This window comes from Trichomycterus rosablanca, chromosome 8 (assembly GCF_030014385.1).
Source record: "Trichomycterus rosablanca isolate fTriRos1 chromosome 8, fTriRos1.hap1, whole genome shotgun sequence".
Taxonomy (NCBI): domain Eukaryota; kingdom Metazoa; phylum Chordata; class Actinopteri; order Siluriformes; family Trichomycteridae; genus Trichomycterus; species Trichomycterus rosablanca.
This window is the reverse complement of record NC_085995.1, coordinates 33,561,782-33,580,430: the sequence shown is the minus strand read 5'-3', so window position 1 is coordinate 33,580,430 and position 18,649 is coordinate 33,561,782. Positions and strand designations below refer to the sequence as shown.

General features: G+C 41.9%; 1 protein-coding gene across 1 annotated transcript in view; it reads left to right on the top strand.

Annotated features, from left to right (window-relative positions):
- The window catches only part of galnt18a (UDP-N-acetyl-alpha-D-galactosamine:polypeptide N-acetylgalactosaminyltransferase 18a), a 97,158-nt gene that overhangs the window by 34,851 nt on the left and 43,658 nt on the right, over positions 1-18,649 (top strand). The window contains exons 2-3 of the mRNA XM_062999659.1: positions 13,532-13,727; positions 15,564-15,730. Of these exons, the coding sequence (XP_062855729.1) occupies positions 13,532-13,727; positions 15,564-15,730 (363 nt within the window). The remainder of the gene's footprint in view (positions 1-13,531; positions 13,728-15,563; positions 15,731-18,649) is intronic.

The window sequence follows — 18,649 nt, the reverse complement described above, 5'->3', positions numbered from 1 at the left end:
TTTCACCCTGTTCTTGAATGGTCAGGACCCCCACAGGACCACTTCAGAGCAGGTATTATTTGGGTGGTGGATGATTCTCAGCACTGCAGTGACACTGACATGGTGGTGGTGTGTTAGTGTGTGTTGTGCTGGTATGATTGGATAAGACACAGCAGCGCTGATGGAGTTTTCAAACACCTCACTGTCACTGCTGGACTGAGAATAGTCCACCAACCAAAAAGCAGCAATAGATGAGCGATCGTCTCTGACTTTACATCTACAAGGTGGACCAACTAGGTAGGAGTGTCTAATAGAGTGGACTGTGAGTGGACACAGTATTTAAAAACTCCAGCAGTGCTGCTGTGTCTGATCCACTCATACCAGCACAACACACACTAACACACCACCACCATGTCAGTGTCACTGCAGTGCTGAGAATGATCCACCACCTAAATAATACCTGCTCTGTAGTGGTCCTGTGGGGGTCCTGACCATTGAAGAACAGGGTGAAAGCAGGCTAAAAAGTATGTAGAGAAACTACAAAGTGCTTCTATGTGGTAAGTGGAGCTGATAAAATGGACAGTAAGTGTAGAAACAAGGAGGTGGTTTTAATGTTATGGCTGATCAGTGTACATATCATATACCAGTGTGTGTAAATGTTTGACCTACATTGTAAGTCCTAAAATATCTAAATAAACAGACTTTTACAAATAGTAGACTTAATTTTGCATATCGTATTGCTTTGGAACCAGAATCATACTAAAGCTGCTATGTTTGCAGTTTTTTCTCCGGTCAGACGAATGGACATTCGAAACACGTCCATTCCTTCTGACTTCCACAGGTTAGCTCTTCACTCCAGCCACTCTGGGCTCTCCTGAATTCTTTTACTACTATTTTATCTGTGTTTCTCTCTCCCAGCAGAAAGTTACAGGGAATTAATTCTTCTGCAAAACTGACATTTTATACAGTGAGCTGTTCATCTCCATAAGCTGCTCAGGCAAAGCTGAGAGATAGATGAGGAGTGTCTTTGCTGATAGTGGGTTTAGTCTGTTAATGGAGAATAGTCGTGTTTGGGCTGTGTAATGCCTGAGTGCTGGGGGAAAAAAATTCTCAATAATGTTTCCAAGAATGGGGCCATTGATGTCCTTCATACAGTACTGAACTACCAAGGACAAGTATGGACATAATGTAGAAAATTATTTGTTTCTATTATTGGAGTAGTATATAACATTTACTGTATATCCCTATGCTTGACAGGCACAATGGCATCATTTGTCTGAATTTCTGAGGCTTTTTCATACATAGACATTCACTGATCAGCCATAACATTAAAATTACCTCCTTGTTTCTACACACATTGCCATTTTATCAGCTCCACTTACCATATAGAAGCACTTTGTAGTTCTACAATTACTGACTGTAGTCCATCTATTTCTCTACATACTTTTTTAGCCTGCTTTCACTGTTCTTCAGTGGCCAGGACCACCAAAGAGTAGGTATTATTTGGGTGGTGGATCATTCTCAGCACTGCAGTGACATGGTGGTGGTGTGTTAGTGTGTGTTGTGCTGCTATGAGTGAATTAGACACAGCAGCGCTTCTGGAGTTTTTTAATACCGTGTCCACTCACTGTCCACTCTATTAGACACTCCTACCAAGTTGGTCCACCTTGTAGATGTAACGTCAGAGACGATCGCTCATCTATTGCTGCTGTTTGAGTCGGTCATCTTTGAGACCTTCATCAGTGGTCACAGGATGCTGCCCACAGGGCACTGTTGGCTGGATATTTTGATTGGTGGACTATTCTCAGTCCAGCAGTGACAGTGAGATGTTTAAAAACTCCAGCAGCACCACTATGTCCAATCCACTCATACCAGCACAACACACACTAACACACCACCACCATGTCAGTGTCACTGCAGTGCTGAGAATTATTCACCACTGAAATAATACCTGCTCTGTGGGGGTCCTGGGAGAGTCCTGACCATTGAAGAACAGCATGCAAGGGGGCTAACAAAGCATGCAGAGAAACAGATAGACTACAGTCAGTATTTGTAGAACTAGATAGTGCTTCTATATGGTAAGTGGAGCTGATAAAATGGAGTGAGTGTAGAAACAAGGAGGTGGTTTTATGTTATTGCTGATCGGTGTATACTTGATTAACCTCAACTTTGGCTGTTTTTTTGTATTATTAGCTGATGCTTTTATTTTGTACAGTTCTTGTCCTGTACTTAGTAAAAACTACAAACTGTCATTTATCATGATGTCCATGTCCTCAGACAGTTAAAGAAAATAGAACATTTCTGTTTCAACACTTTTTATTTATTTCTGATGCTTGTTTGTCAGTCTAAAGGAGTTAGTAACTCAGTCAATGACCCCCCCCCCCACACACCCCAGTAATTTGCTTCAGCACCAGGTGAGTTATTGTCCTTGTTGGTGAAATTCTCTGAGCTGAACAAGACTCATGATGTATTGACAGAACTGCTGAGAAAGCAACAGCGTTCACTTAAACAGCCTCTCGGTTTTTATGGGTCAGCGATGGCTTCTGCCCTGCAGCGACATTTCCTTTGTAAGCAGTATTGGTTTGTTAGCGTGATAAGTTGATGATGAATTCTTTGTCATTTTTAATTACGTTTATATTTGCAGCATTTAATGGAAGCTTTTATCCAAAGCGACTTACAATTATGACTGATACAGTTATGAGCAATTGAGGGTTAGGCCTCACAGCAAGAAGGTCCTGGGTTCTTTCTGTGCGGAGTTTGCATGTTCTCCCCGTGCCTGCGTGGGTTTCCTCCGGGAGTTCGGGTTTCCTCCTACAGTCCTAAAACATGCAGTCAGGTTAATTGGAGACACTGAATTGCCCTATAGGTAAATGGGTGTATGTGTGTGTGTATGTGTGTCTGCCCTGCGAAGGACTGGCGCCCCGTCCAGGGTGTTACTGTGTGCCTTGCGGCCATTGAAAAGTTGGGATAGGATCGCGTGACCCTACTTGGATAAGGGGTTAAGAAAGTGAGGGTTAGGCACCTTGCTCAGGGGCCCAACAGTGGCACAACTTGGTGGTGGTGGGGCTTGAACCGCCAACCTTCCGATTACTAGTCCAGTACCTTAACTGCTGACCTACTGTATCACTGCCCTAAAGTCTTTTCATCTGGCGGCAGCAACCATGGTTTACATATACAAGTTGTTTTCGTTTGATGCTTTTATCCAAAGTGACTTACAATTAGGACTGTATACATTGCAAGCAATTGAGGGTTTAGGGACCTTGCTCAAGGGCCCAACAGTGGCAACCTGCAGATGTGGGGCTTGACCCAGCAACCTTCCAAATACTAGTCATATACCTTAACCACAGCTGTGAATTAGGAAGGGTCTTAATTATAGGTGTGCATGTAAGTAGGGTTGTGGGAGGGTTGTCATGCTGGTACAGCAGCTGGAGTTATCCTGATAATTGATTTTAGACTGAAACAGATTTAGAAAAGTTAGTGAATGTAACACTTTTATCTGCAGCAGCTCTGTAGTGTTTGACACAAGCAGCCTAATGCCAAACATTTGCTCTGTCGTTCTAAAACAACAAACCAGCAGAACATCAGCTGTGTGAGCAAACACTGTCCTGCACAACATAAAGCTGAATAAACACGTTTTTTGATTAAGGACGTGTGTGTGTGTGTGTGTGTGTGTGTTGTTGGATTCACCATGACCCTGACCAGGATAAAGTGTTTACTCACCCACTTTAAAACTGCTTATACAATTAGGGTTGCGGGGGAGGGGGGGGGGGGTGATTGGAGTCTATCCCAGCCCTGGACGGGGCGCCAGTCCATCGCAGGGCAGACACACATACACACACACATACACCCATTCACCTATAGGGCAATTCAGTGTCTCCAATTAACCTGACTGCAGGTTTTTGGACTGTGGGAGGAAACCGGAGCTCCCAGAGGAAACCACGCAGACACAGGGAGAACATGCAAACTCCACACAGAAAGGACCCGGACTGCGCCGCCTGGGGATCGAACTCAGGACCTTCTTGCTGTGAGACGACAGTGCTACCCACCGAGCCACCGTGCCGCCCTAAAGTGTTTAGTAAAGCCAAATATATTGATAAACACAATATATGGACACAGTTATTAGGGCACCCCATCTAATGATTAAATGCATGTGTTTCCACCACAATAACTGTTAACAGGTGTAATAAATCAATAATATAAAGGAAATCATATGCCAAAAGGAAGGCCTTTTTCTGTTTCATGACTGTGTCCCAAAGTCCACAAAGCAAATTATATAAAGACATGAAGCAAAGCTTGGTTTAAAGAAACTCAGCCTCACTGAACAGCTCTGGAATAAACTGGACATTACATTAATTGAGGCTTTCTTGACCAACATCATTGCCCAGCCATACAAATCCTCTTTTGACTGAATGGGCATAGATCACATAGAGGTCACAGTATTTGAATGACATTTGTTTTTGAAATGGGATGTCCATCAATTCATGGTCAGGTGTCCAAATACTTCTGGCCATATAGTGTTAGTATGATACCCTGGTTTTTAAATGACTAGTCGGTTGTTCTGACACATCCCTGGCATGTCTAGCACTGGTACTGCTGGGAATACAATACACAGGGTACATCTGTTTAGCCGAAGGCAGCATCTGGGTTCCAGAACAATATACTGCTGTGTAAAAGTATTTGCCCCCTTGCTGATTTCTTCTTTTCTCCCTTTTGCCTGATTGCGTCATGCATCCTCTCCACCAATGCTGATCCCCGCTCTGATTGAGAAGAACGAAGCTAACCCACACCCCTTCCGACACGTGGGCAGCAGCCGTATGCATTTTGTCACCTACACTTTGACGAGTGCAATGCGGATCAGCACTGTGTATGGAGAGACACACCCTGAGAGCACTCTTTTCTCATCTCTGTGCAGGCACCATCAATCAGCCAGCAGAGGTCGTAATTGCACTAGTTATAAGAGAGTCCCTATACAGCTTTTAATATCCCACCCCTATCTGAACAACAGGCCAATCAGTTGTTCATGTGGCTACTCAGCCCTTTCGGCAGGCAGAGCTGAGATTCGATATGATGTATTCAAGATCCCAGCTCTGGTGTTCAGCGTGCGTTTTACCGCTGCGCCCCTTGCTGATTTCTTTAGTTTTTGGATATTTGTTTTATTTAAAGCAACATGGGTCATGGAGGCCTGGGTTTAGTACTTACCTCCAGTCACTGTCTGTGAGGTGAGCAGTTTCCTCACACCTCTCATAATCTGCAAATAGAAAAATAACGCAGTTAGTAAAATTAAATAGAGTAGATTAATGTTTTATTCAGTTACACTGCTGGCTGTTTTATTCAGGGATCCTGTACGCAGCTGATTGTGTTATTCTGAGTAATGTAGGAACATTAGATCAGTAATGAGCCTTGTTAGGATTTTTAGCAAACGTCTGTCTTCCTCTGTCACATCCCCTACGAGACACCAGAGTGCACCAACATCGTCCATTCTTATCCTTCTGATTTTCATGGCATTGTCTTGCACTGCAGTTTAAAAGATATGGTAGCTTTACTTGTCTCAGAGAAAGCACTTGCTAGCCCAGTTTATTACCAGTCCTGCGAAAGAGTAGATAGTGGTTCATTAACTTGGGTGACCATAGAGCCAGCCATACCAATAAAACCACCTCCTTGTTTCTACACTCACTGTCCATTTTATCAGCTCCACTTACCATATAGAAGCACTTTGTAGCTCTGCATTTACTGACTGTAGTCCATCTGTTTCTCTGCATGCTTTCACTCTGTTCTTCAATGGTCAGGTCTTTCCCAGCAGCTATTATTTAGGTGGTGGATCATTCTCAGCACTGCAGTGACACTGACATGGTGGTGGTGTGTTAGTGTGTGTTGTGCTGGTATGAGTGGATAAGACACAGCAGTGCTGATGGAGATTTTAAACACCTCACTGTCACTGCTGGACTGAGAATAGTCCACCAACCAAAAACATTTAGCCAACAGCGCCCTGTGGGCAGCCGCCTGTGACCATTGATAAGGGTCTAGAAGATGACCGACTCAAACAGCAGCAATAGATGAGCGATCTTCTCTGACTTTACATCTACAAGGTGGACCAACTAGGTAGGAGTGTCTAATAGAGTGGACAGTGAGTGGACACGGTATTTAAAAACTCCAGCAGCGCTGCTGTGTCTGATCCACTCATACCAGCATATTACACACTAACACACCACCACCATGTCAGTGTCACTGCAGTGCTGAGAATTGTAATTGTAGAACTACAAAGTGCTTCTATATGGTAAGTGGAGCTGATATAATGGACAGTGAGTGTAGAAACAAGGAGGTGGTTTTAATGTTATGGCTGATCAGTGTACATGCAGATGCTTTCAGAGTGGATTTGACGGTTATTCCACATAAATGCAGATTTGTCTCGTATTCGCACTTTGCTGATGTTTTACCGCACCGCTCAAGCCGAGCACTGAACAAAGCAGCAGTCACACACATGTCGAGTTTAAGGGTACACATTTCTCGACGAAGGGCGTTGAGTTTCAAAGATTTTGAGTTTAGGGGATGTTGAGTTACAAGGTACCACTGTATTGCCTTATCTGTCATGGTTCATTCTTGTTAGCCTGAGTCTGGGAACTCACCCGGTCTCACAGTGTTTTTTGGGCCTAACGATGGAACAACCCTGGAGGAGTAAATTCCCCCAGAAGCAGTGTGACATTACTTTTCCGGAGCGGACTTAGCACTAGGCTTTCCTGGCTTTCTTTTTTTCTGAGAGCTGAGTTCTGGAGCAGGCTGTCATATTTTGTCAACCAATTTTGCACTGTCCCTGTTCTGTTCTTTCTCTGCAGATGTTTGTCACAGTATTTTTCTACCTTGGTTAAATATTCTGCACTTGGATTCATTTTTAAATTCATGCAGATACAGGGCTTCACCCACGCTTCACTTGCGAGGTGCAAGACGATATAGATGCAGTGATGTTTACACGTGCATATTTTGCAGTTACCATGATTACAAAATATTCCAATTGTGACACCACTGAAATTATATTTTAATTATTAAAATGATAATCAAAGGCACCCAGGTGGCACTGCGGGATATTCCACTAGCACACCAGTGCCGAGACTCTGAACTCCTCTAATTGCCAGTGCCTGCAGCAGACATGGTTCTGCTAGGGCGGGAGGACCGGACTATGTGGGTGGGGTCTTTAAACGCTGTGTATGGACCCTGATTGGCAGCTATAGAGGCACCTGTGCAGAATGAATAGGTGAAAAAGGGTTCCGCTAAGGGCTGTGCGTAGATCGGAGGAGGTGTGAGCAGCAATATACCCTCCTCGACTGCAATCAGGGATCCCCCAGTAGCGGAAGACAAATTGACTACGCTAAATTGGGAGAAAATGGGAGAAAATACATAAATAAAGTAGAAACTAAATTATATTCAAAATTACAACAAAACAAGGATTGTTAAAAGGTAAAGAGTGTAAATAAAAAGTTATTTAATATACTTATAATAGAAGTTATTTTTTATTGTTTTAATGAAAGCAATTTATCTGAATAGTTAAATTCCTTCATCACTCATTTTTTCTTACCTGTATTTTGAGGTATTTTGAGCAATTTGTGCATTTGTACCAAATACGTTTTTGTCACAAATCACAAGCAGCTAATGGTCCACAGCTGCTCCTTGTTGCAGGTAATGCTCAGGGCATTTAAGGGAGCAGCTGTGGATCCTTCAGTGGATACTTTTTTGGTTTGTCATGATTTTGACTTTGTCTTGTTGGTTTGGTATTTTTACTCCTGTTGATTATGTTTTGTCATGACTTTGGTTTTCATGCTCATGTAAAGGTTTGACAGGGTTTTAACTTTGTCATGTTCTCATGCTCATGCTTCTTGGTTTAAAGTCTTGTTTAGTCTTGTTCCTAGTGATGAGCAGATGAAGCCTCACTGAAGCTTTTGAAGCTTCTTCCTAATTGTACTGAAAATTATTTGAAGCATTGAAGCATTGAAATTGGACATCAGAGCAGAGTGACACCTGGTGGCTGTAATAATGCATTGCAGCCTGCAGCTACTCAACGCTGTAAAACATACAAACCCTCGATCAGTGAGTCAGTGAGATAATGGACAGCACCAAAGCTTTAAATCAGTCCCGCCCATTTCTGGTGGTTTATTGACGTTTTCCAAGCTCCCAACGTCATAGTCACGTGAGGGTAGGGTCTTCAATACAAGCTCCGATACACTGAGTCGACTCAGCGAGTGTTACAAAGTGAAACAAGCTTTGAAGCCTCGGTATGGAATGTCCCATCCCTACATGTTCCTATTTTGTGTTAGTCCAAGTTTATGTTTAGCTTTAGCATTATTGTCTTAGCTTAGGGTTTAGAATAGTATAGTCAGGTTTTTTTTATTTATTTTTTTATATATATTTTGTGCATTTTCTTTTCAATTGCCCGATTGCATCATGCTTCCTCTCCACTAATGCCGATCCCTGCTCTGATTGAGAAGAACATGGGCAGCATGCCGTATGCATCTTATCACCTATACTTTGACGAGTGCAGTGCAGCTCAGCGTTGTGTACGGAGAGACACCCTGAGGGCACTCTTTTCTCATCTCTGTGCAGGCACCATCAATCAGCCAACAGAGGTCGTAATTGCACCAGTCATGGGAGAGAGACCCCATCCGGCTTAGTCCTGCCCATATCTGAACAACAGGCCAATCGTTGTTCATGTGGCCGCTCAGCCACATGAACCGGCAGGCAGGCAGAGCTGAGATTCGATACGATGTATTAGAAATCCCAGCTCTGGTTCCAGCGTGTGTTTTTACCGCTGCGCCACCTGAGTGGCCTGTATAGTCAGGTTTAATGTGTGTTTAGTTTAGTAGTTAGCTTAGCATTTAGCTTAGGTCTGTGTTGGTGAGTCTTGTCTTGTGCTACCTGTTTTGTGTCTTTTTATTATTAAGCACTATGTTTAAACATCTCTGCATGTGTGTCCGCCCCTTGTCTCTTGTCTTGGCCCAGTTATTACAGTTGTTCTGCTTTGTTTCTTGTAGCACCTCTTCTTAGATGCGAATCATTATATTTCATGAAATAAATGTAATTCTTTATTCTATTTAAATTCCATTCCATTTTTTTAAAATTTCACTAATACTTTAACGTTTATACTGTTTTGTTGGTGTGTGATGTGCAGTTTGGCAGGAAGCAGTTACTTTAGGGTGAAATGTATAAAGAATGAATTGTCTAATTAAATTAGGAAAAATAAATTGCCTCACTGGCACTAAAGCACAGAAAAATCTCTGATCAACCTGCTGTATCATACCAGAACAAAAGATCAGCTGAAGCCCATACATTAGCCTTGTGTGCTGCATGCTAAAATCACATCGCCTCTCCTGTCAGTTAGCAGCCCATAGTGATCTGCATTAGCCTTTTAGCATTAGGGTGACCTTGCCAGGGTTTTATTGGTTAAGTGCTTTGAAATAATAGATGTGACAGTATTGCTGTGCTCCGCTGTTCTGTTCCCTGTAGATTTCAGTGATTGTGGAGGCTGTGGAAATTTCACTCTCATTTCAACAATTATTATTCTGTCACTGAATGTTACATTAAAAGCTTTTTTTCCTTTTCCTGGGTGAAACAAAGAAAAAGGACAGCTGAATGGAAATATCAATCTGTGTAAAGGCGGAGTGTGTAAGGCATGAGTTATCAATGATTTTTGGCCAACTACTTCAGTTTAAAAATGTACTCAATACTGCCACAATCCCACTCACCGCATTGTAGCCTTTTCCCACAAACACTATTGTAAAATAGTGCATATTTAACACATTGTTTATATAAGTGCATCAAATGAAATAGTTATCAGATTTTTAAATCCTGTTCAACAGCATCAACACTAAAATCCTAATAACACTAATACATCTGTTACACTTACACCAATACATCACACTCTGTTATTATCAGTGTAAAGTATAGTGTATTAGAGGGCGTCTCATGTGGTCCATTTCGATTAAGGGAGAAATTGGGTAGAGGAAGGTGACAACTAAATGTGCAAAGCAACAGATGGACTATAGTCAGTTATAGTATACCCACTAAGCTTATCTGTATTGTAGATGTAGCTTATGAAATAATTAAAGAATTTATGTACCAGGTAGGTGTGCTTAATAATGTGCTTGAGTGTACATACTGTATATTTGTTCACATGCAGGGTAAAAAAAAAAACACATTACAAGTATATGCATGAGTACCGATACTCATACTCGCAAACGAGGCTCCGATACTAAACATCCGATACCGTGTGCCTAGTGCACGTTGCTGCGTTATGCCTGGTTCACACTACACGATTTTTGCCCTGATTTTCGCTCGGCGACTGGTCGGCGCTAGATTTGCCGGCTCGGGAGCAGCTCGGCGTTCACTCGGCGATCAAAACTCGGCTCTCGATCGCTAAGTGTGAACTACCCAACAACTCGATCCAACCGGCTCGCCGAGCGCTCGAGTTTTCTAGCACGTCAGATATCTGATCTGAGATGTGCGACTGGGAATGTGTGACCTGTCGAACAGCCAATGAGAACGCAGGATACGGTGTGAGGGGAAACGCAGGAGAGGAGTGTAAACAGGTGGGACAGGGGCGTAATATAGTTTATATCAGAATACACCGGCACACACACGTTTTACAGTATTTCTGACCTGATCGTTCTCTACAAAACATAACAACAAAACACCAACATTGCAAAAATATTTATTAACCTCCAACTCACTACAGAACAATCCATGCTATTCGTGTTGCCAAATCCACTCAGATTGATTTCTTTTTCCTCCTTGATTTCATCACATCAGCGCACAAACACTTTGATCACTCGCTACTTGTTGACGTGCATTTTTGGACGTGGTATCATTAAACTTCTCCTCACTCCTCACGTGTGTTTTTGTAAAAAAAACGGTATTCTAAATAGGTATTGGTATCGGCAAGTACAAAAATACATGTACTTGTACTTGTACTCGGTTGGGAAAAAATGGTATCGATGCATCCAAGAGCAAAAATCATTAATATGTTATTAGTCTAAGTTTAAACATATTAGGTGTAAGAATATTGGGATTATTGGAGTGTGTTCAATATCAAACAGATGTGGTTGAATACCTGTAAATGCTACTCTTGTATATAATATAAATAGACCTAAATTAGCCCTACTAAATTAGGCAGCGGCTCATTAAATAGGAGACGGCTCATTTCACGGTCCGGCCATGAGTTAGGTAGGGCCTTAAATATAAAACAAATGACATTGCAAAAAAGAAGAAATGACACATTTGCTTAATGATTTTAGGCACTGTCAGTAACTTAGTAGCAGGTTATTATGTGTGTGTTTAGATGTCTTGAAAGCATCAATGTAAAGTATTTCTGTAATCTGCTTTCAGGTTTTATTTTGCTCATTTAATTTAAGGCTTAAATTGTTTGATTTGAACACTTACATGAGCACAACATGGGCAAAAATGTGGCAACCAGTAGGATACAGTGGAGACCAAATGTCTCAGACAACTAATGAAAATGCTTCTATTGTTGCCTTTTCTTGATAATTATACATTGTTATGCATATTATATTATCAGCATAACAATATGAATGTTTGAAAAATGTTTATAAATTTTGTAACTATATAGTCATTTTATGAGAAACTGTGTCATAACAACTACATATTATATTGTTATTATAAAATGCCAAAGATCTAACCTTTGTGGTGTTATAATACATGTTGGCATACAAGAGGCTCCACTGTGTTTTTGATTTGACAGTGCTGTTGACTGAATCAATTTAATGTTACTTTATGCTTGGCTTAAGTCACAGTGAAATCACAGTGAATGTCACTGAGCAGCTGGTATTTGGTATTTTTGGTGTAGTATTTTTTTCATTATTCACACATCGTAAAGGATTCTTAAATCTCAGCATCTAAACAGATGTAAATATCAGTCAGACAAATTAGACATTGCGTTATTCCTAACCGAGCATCTCCAATGGCATGGCAAGCGTCACGCTCATTAGAAAGCATATTTTCTCGTAAAAAAAAGTAAAAAAAAAAAAAAAACATTTTCTGAAGGGTTTATTTTCTATTCTGCTTCACAGCAATACACTACTGTAATACAGGCTCTGTCTGATAACCTAGTGAGCTGCCTTGCTGCCTACTGCCTACCTGGGCAGCTGCCTCAGTAGAGATGATTCTGATAAGACACTCATAATGAAGATTATTTTGACGCATGTGAAAAAGTTAGGACACCCCATGAGAACCTTTGTTTTTTTGAACACATTTAAACATATGAACATTTGAGCTTCATTTGAACAGTACTGAGAGATGGAGCTTAAATAACTAAACAAATAAAACTGAAAAAATTACTTTTAAACTGAAGTTGTGAAATGTAATGAACAAAAATGGAAATCTATTGCGAGGAAGAAGTTAGGACACCCTATGCTCTAATAACTGGTATTTCCCCCTTTGGCTGAAATAACCTCAATTAGATGTTTCCTATAACCATCTACCAGTCTCTGACATCGACTGGGAGAAAGTTTTTCCCACTCCTCCATGCAGAATTTCTTCAGCTGTGTGAGGTCTTGAGGGGTTTCTTGCATGCACAGCCCGTTTCAAATCACCCCACAGCATCTCAACTTTTTCACATGACTGTATACAGTGATGATGGCAATTATGTCACGACAGTTTTTTACTTACTAAGCTAACACATTTAGCCTCAGGCCATTCAAACCAATGGGCTGAGGCGGCACAACCCGCTTGCATGCCAGCTAGCGTCTCCCTAGTGTACCGAAAATGGTTAAATTGTTACTAACAAGCCTGAATTTGCAAATACAAGCCCCCTGGGGGGGAGGGGTCACATCAGGGATCCTAATTTTAATATTTTTATTGTAGGTTTTTTCTTTGTTGGGTTGTTTCCTTAATTTAGATAAACTCATTGTTTCTGTGCACTTTTTAACCATTGTTGGTTACACAACACCATTGCTGGCTGAGGAGGACTGCAGACTGACACATGACTCCAGTCGATGATTGATACCTACAGAAAATCTTGGTATTTTTGTGTTGATGTCTCAACCAGACAGCAGTTGCTGTTACAGCGGCAGGATAAATATTCTGTAACCTAAAATGCTACTGCTACTCACCATCTTACATTTAACTCCACATGAGCATCAAACAGAGCCACTACTGGTGCACTGGCAGCCGTCCAGCCGCTCACACGAGCTCGGATCAGACCCTGCTGCCGGTCATGATGCACCACCTTGATGATGTCTGGACGCCGCTGGTTAGTCTCCTCCACAAACCTCTGCAGGTTACCCATTAGTTCAGCTATCAAAAAGAAGCAAGAAAAAAAGGAAAGGAAGTGAAATAATTGAAGTATGATTATAATAAGGGAGAAAACAAGAAAGGGTACAAGATAAGTTTAAAAAAAACAACACATGTGAAAGGTTATTTGTATTTAGATTTGCCGTACTGAGCTGTGGGAGTCCATTCAGATTATGCCAATATACTGTTGAGCTTTCAGCCAGTCCTGCGTAGCTTAGTATTCATGTGCAATTATAACTGAACTGTTTTCTCATTTCTGTAGAAAGACCTCAGAAGGAAGGCGAAGACGTGGCTGATGTTTCCCTCTCAGACTCTCCACTATTCTCACGTTGGGGTCGGGACCTGGGACCCGAGAGTCGCCGTGTCGCCCAGCACAAGTTTCAGTATTACGGTTATAACGCCTACCTCAGTGACCGTCTCTCTCTGGACAGAGCTATCCCTGATCTAAGACCAGATGGGTAATAGGCTTTCTTTTATATTCTTCTTTCAACATTTCCTTCTTAATTGTCCCTCTCTGTCTCAATTTTTCTTCCCTCATGTATATCGTCTACTTTTGCTTGAGCAGACAAACAGATGCCAGGCGCACAGACAACTCCTGCTGAGCCTCTTGAATCTTGCTCGAAGGAACAATGCGAAATGGGGCATGTTATCAGCTGGAAATAAACACATGGTCGTTTGCTTCGCTGGACTACTGTGGCTTTTATTCTTTAGATTTTCTTTCTTTTATTCCATTTAGATGCAGATCTTTTGCACCAATGCATCCCTTTCTCCCTCTCTTTCTTTATATATATATATATATATATATATATATATACTGATTAGCCATAACATTAAAACCACCTCCTTGTTTCTACACTCACTGTCAGCTCCAGTTTATCAGCTCCACTTACTATATAGAAGCACTTTGTAGTTCTACAATTACTGACTGTAGTCCATCTGTTTCTCTACATACCTTTTTAGCCTGCTTTCACTCTGTTCTTCAATGGTCAGGACCCCCAAAGAACCACTACAGAGCAGGTATTATTTAGGTGGTGGATCATTCTCAGTACTTCAGTGACACTGACATGGTGGTGGTGTGTTAGTGTGTGTTGTGCTGGTATGAGTGGATCAGACACAGCAGCGCTGCTGGAGTTTTTAAACACCTCACTGTCATTGCTGGACTGAGAATAGTCCACCTACCAAAAATATATCCAGACAACAGTGCCCCGTGGGCAGCATCCTGTGACCACTGATGAAGATCTAGAAGATGACCAACTTAAACAGCAGCAATAGATGAGCGATCGGCTCTGACTTTACATCTACAAGGTGGACCAACTAGGTAGGAGTAGGACACAGTATTTAAAAACTCCAGCAGAGCTGCTGTGTCTGATCCACTCATACCAGCACAATACACACTAATACACCACCACCATGTCAGTGTAACTCCAGTGCTAAGAATGATCCACCACCCAAATAATACTCTCTAGTGGTCCTGTGGGGGTCCTGACCACTGAAGAACAGGGTGAAAGCAGGCTAAAAAGATATGTAGAGAAATAGATGGACTACAGTCAGTAATTGTAGAACTACAAAGTGCTTCTATATGGTAAGTGGAGCTGATAAAATAGAAAGTGTGTGTAGAAACTAGGAGGTGGTTTAATGCTATGGCTGATCGATGTATATATATTTATATACATGCACAATACACACACATTGGTGTATGTACTATGTACCAATTTTTTAAAAAGGTTAAACATTAAATAAGGTCTGGGTACTTTTATTATGAACAGGTTAAACAAAATTTACAAATCACTTTTTTATTTGCATTTTACATACTGTGCCAACTGTTGACTGTGTATATCTGTTTACTGACCACCGCTAATGTTAAGAGTCCTCTCAGCTTCAGCAAGCAGTTTAACTATCAGCTCAATAACTAATTAATAGTTAGACTATAATAGATGGCTATCCCGACACTAATTCCTTTTCTTTTCATTGACTGAAAGCTTTATTCCACCATGCTCCATCATTAAAGAGGTTTTATTGTTAGTGTGTCCACAGAGCACTCTCTGGAGTGTCGTTGAACACTTGAAAATGGGAAATTAATTCTGACAGGGTTTTACTTGTGTGTATATTGTGTTACGTTTTGGTGAACAGTGTTTGTCTTTTATTCATACTTAAATGATCAGACAACACTTAATCAAATGGCACTTTAAATTTAATTAACAGGCAGTTTTAAAGGACTTACAAACTTGCAACCAGAGATTTATATTTGATTTAAGGACTTACGATTGATTCTCTCTTCTTATTTTCCTCTTTAGATGTAGAAACATTTCATATCCTACCACGCTGCCTCAAATCAGCATCGTCTTTATTTTCCTGGACGAGGCGCTGTCGGTGATCCTGCGCTCCATCCACTCAGCCATGCGCCGAACCCCCTCACACCTGCTGAGAGAGATCATCCTGGTGGATGACTGCAGCAACAATGGTACACACACTCACCCACACACACACACACGTTGAGAACTCATTACTATGCTGTAGCATTGCTTGTTTGTCTGACAGGTGTTACATAGCGGGCATCACAAGCATGTGTTTTGATCTCTCTGAATCTTTGATATCAGCATGGTGACTGTGCCAGAAGGTAACACAGTGCTGTCGGAATATGGATACAGCTTTGCACGTACATATTTGCATTTTTCGCTCTACGCTGTATGTATGGAGCTGTTTAGATGATATATAACTCAGGAATTAATTACTTGCTTGGTTTGATTAATTGCGAAGCATTTGGCTATGAAGGAGCTGTATACAAGATATACAAGTTCTAATGTATATGAAGGCTTTAATATACACTATATTACTAAAAGTATTCGCTCGTCTACCTTCCCACGCATATGAACTTGAGTGACATCCCATTCTTCATCCATAGGGTTTAATATGATGTCGGCCCACCCTTTGCAGCTATAACAGCTTCAACTCTTCTGGGAAGGCTTTCCACAAGGTTTAGGAGTGTGTTTATGAGAATTTTTGACCATTCTTACAGAAGTGCATTTGTGAGGTCAGACACTTATGTTGGACGAGAAGGCCTGGCTCACAGTCTCCGCTCTAATCCGTCCCAAAGGTGTTCTATCGGGTTTAGGTCAGGACTCTGTGCAGGCCAGTCAAGTTCTTCCACACCAAACTTGCTTATCCACGTCCTTATGGACCTTGCTTTGTGCACTGGTGTGCAGTCATGTTGGAACAGGAAGGGGCCATCCCCAAACTGTTCCCACAAAGTTGGGAGCATGAAATTGTCCAAAATCTCTTGGTATGCTGAAGCATTAAGAGTTCCTTTCACTGGAACTAAGGGACCGAACAACCCCACACCATAAACTTTACACTTGGCACAATGCAGTCAGACAAGTACCGTTCTCCTGGCAACCGCCAAACCCAGACTCGTCCATCGGATTGCCAGACGTAGAAGCGTGATTCGTCACTCCAGAGAACACGTCTCCACTGCTCTAGAGTCCAGAGGTGACGTGCTTTACACCACTGCATCCAACGCTTTGCATTGCGCTTGGTGATGTAAGGCTTGGATGAAGCTGCTCGGCCATGGAAACCCATTCCATGAAGCTCTCTACACACTGTTCTTGAGCTAATCTGAAGGCCACATGAAGTTTGGAGGTCTGTAGCGATTGACTCTGCAGAAAGTTGCCGACCTCTGCGCACTGTGCGCCTCAGCATCTGCTGACCCCTCTGTCATTTTACTTGGCCTACCACTTGGTGGCTGAGTTGCTGTCGTTCCCAATCACTTCCACTTTGTTATAATTCCACTGACAGTTGACTGTGGAATATTTAGTAGCGAGGATATTTCACGACTGGACTTGTTGCACAGGTGGCATCCTATCACAGTACCACGTTGGAATTCACTGAGCTCCTGAGAGCGACCCATTCTTTCACTAATGTTTGTAGAAGCAGTCTGCATGCCTAGGTACTTGGTTTTATACACCTGTGGCCATGGAAGTGATTGGAACACCTGAATTCAATTATTTGGATGGGTGAGTGAATACTTTTGGCAATATAGTGTACATTTTAAATTATGTAACACTCACAAACAACAGCTCAATGCAGTCAAACTTTGGATGAGACCTTATTCTTAAAATGTAAATGTGAATGCTAGTTAGTTTTATACTGGGTTCTGTTTGTAGTGAGTAACTCGACAGACTGCGTACAAACCCAATTCCAAAAAAAGTTGGAAAATATGTAAATAAAAGCAGACAAAACTAATTTGATAGTCATTTTAACAGTCTGTATGTGCCAGCATCGTGTAAAATCTGAACCTGATCCAGTCGACATGTTTTTTGTCTCATGAGATTACCCAGTTATCCCAGTTAAAAGAGTCTGGCCTTGTTAAATACCCCCCAAATCTGTCTGTGAGCTAAAAATACTTACACAGGCTAACCAAAGGGATTCAGCACATGTATGCTACTGATGCAATAGCTAGAAATGTTCAGGTTAATTAAGGTAAAGCAGAAGCTATTAAGTTCAGAACCACACAGTCTCAGCTGACCTTGTTAAAGTATCCGGGTCATTCATTGGTGGGTCTTCAACCTAACAAAAAACACACTTCCATAAACAGTCTGCACAGGGTGCCTGTTCATCACAGACTATATGTCATTTACCTACCTACTCAGTTAGTCACACCGAGGTGCAATTAAGAGCAGCCTACACACCTATTAGTATGTTATTGGGAGGTTAGAGCAAATCTAAATACGTAAATGAAAATGACACAGACTGTGGAAGAACATACTGACTCCTCACAGACAGTGATCACATGACAATTCCTGTTCTGCCATGCAACCACTGAGCCACTGTTGGGCCCTTGAGCAAAGTTCTTAACCCTTAACGCCTGCTTTCACCCTGTTCTTCAACGGTCAGGACCCCCACAGGACCACCACAGAGCAGGTATTATTTAGATGGTGGATCATTCTCAGCACTGCAGTGACACTGACATGGTGGTGTTATGTTAGTGTGTGTTGTGCTGGTATGAGTGGATCAGACACAGCAGTGCTGCTGGAGTGTCCACTCACTGTCCACTCTATTAAACCCCCCTCCTTAGTGGGTTCACCTTGTAGATGTAAAGTCAGAGATGATCGCTCATCTGTTGCAGCAGGTCATCTTTTAGACCTTCGTCAGTGATCACAGGACGCTGCCCATGGGGCGCTGTTGGCTGCATTTTTTCAGTTGGTGGACTATTCTCAGTCCAGCAGTGACAGTCTGATCCACTCATACCAGCACAACACACACTAACACACCACCACCATGTCATTGCCACTGCAGTGCTGAGAATGATCCACCACCCAAATAATACCTGCTCTGTAGTGGTCCTGTGGGGGTCCTGACCATTGAAGAACCGGGTAAAAGGGGG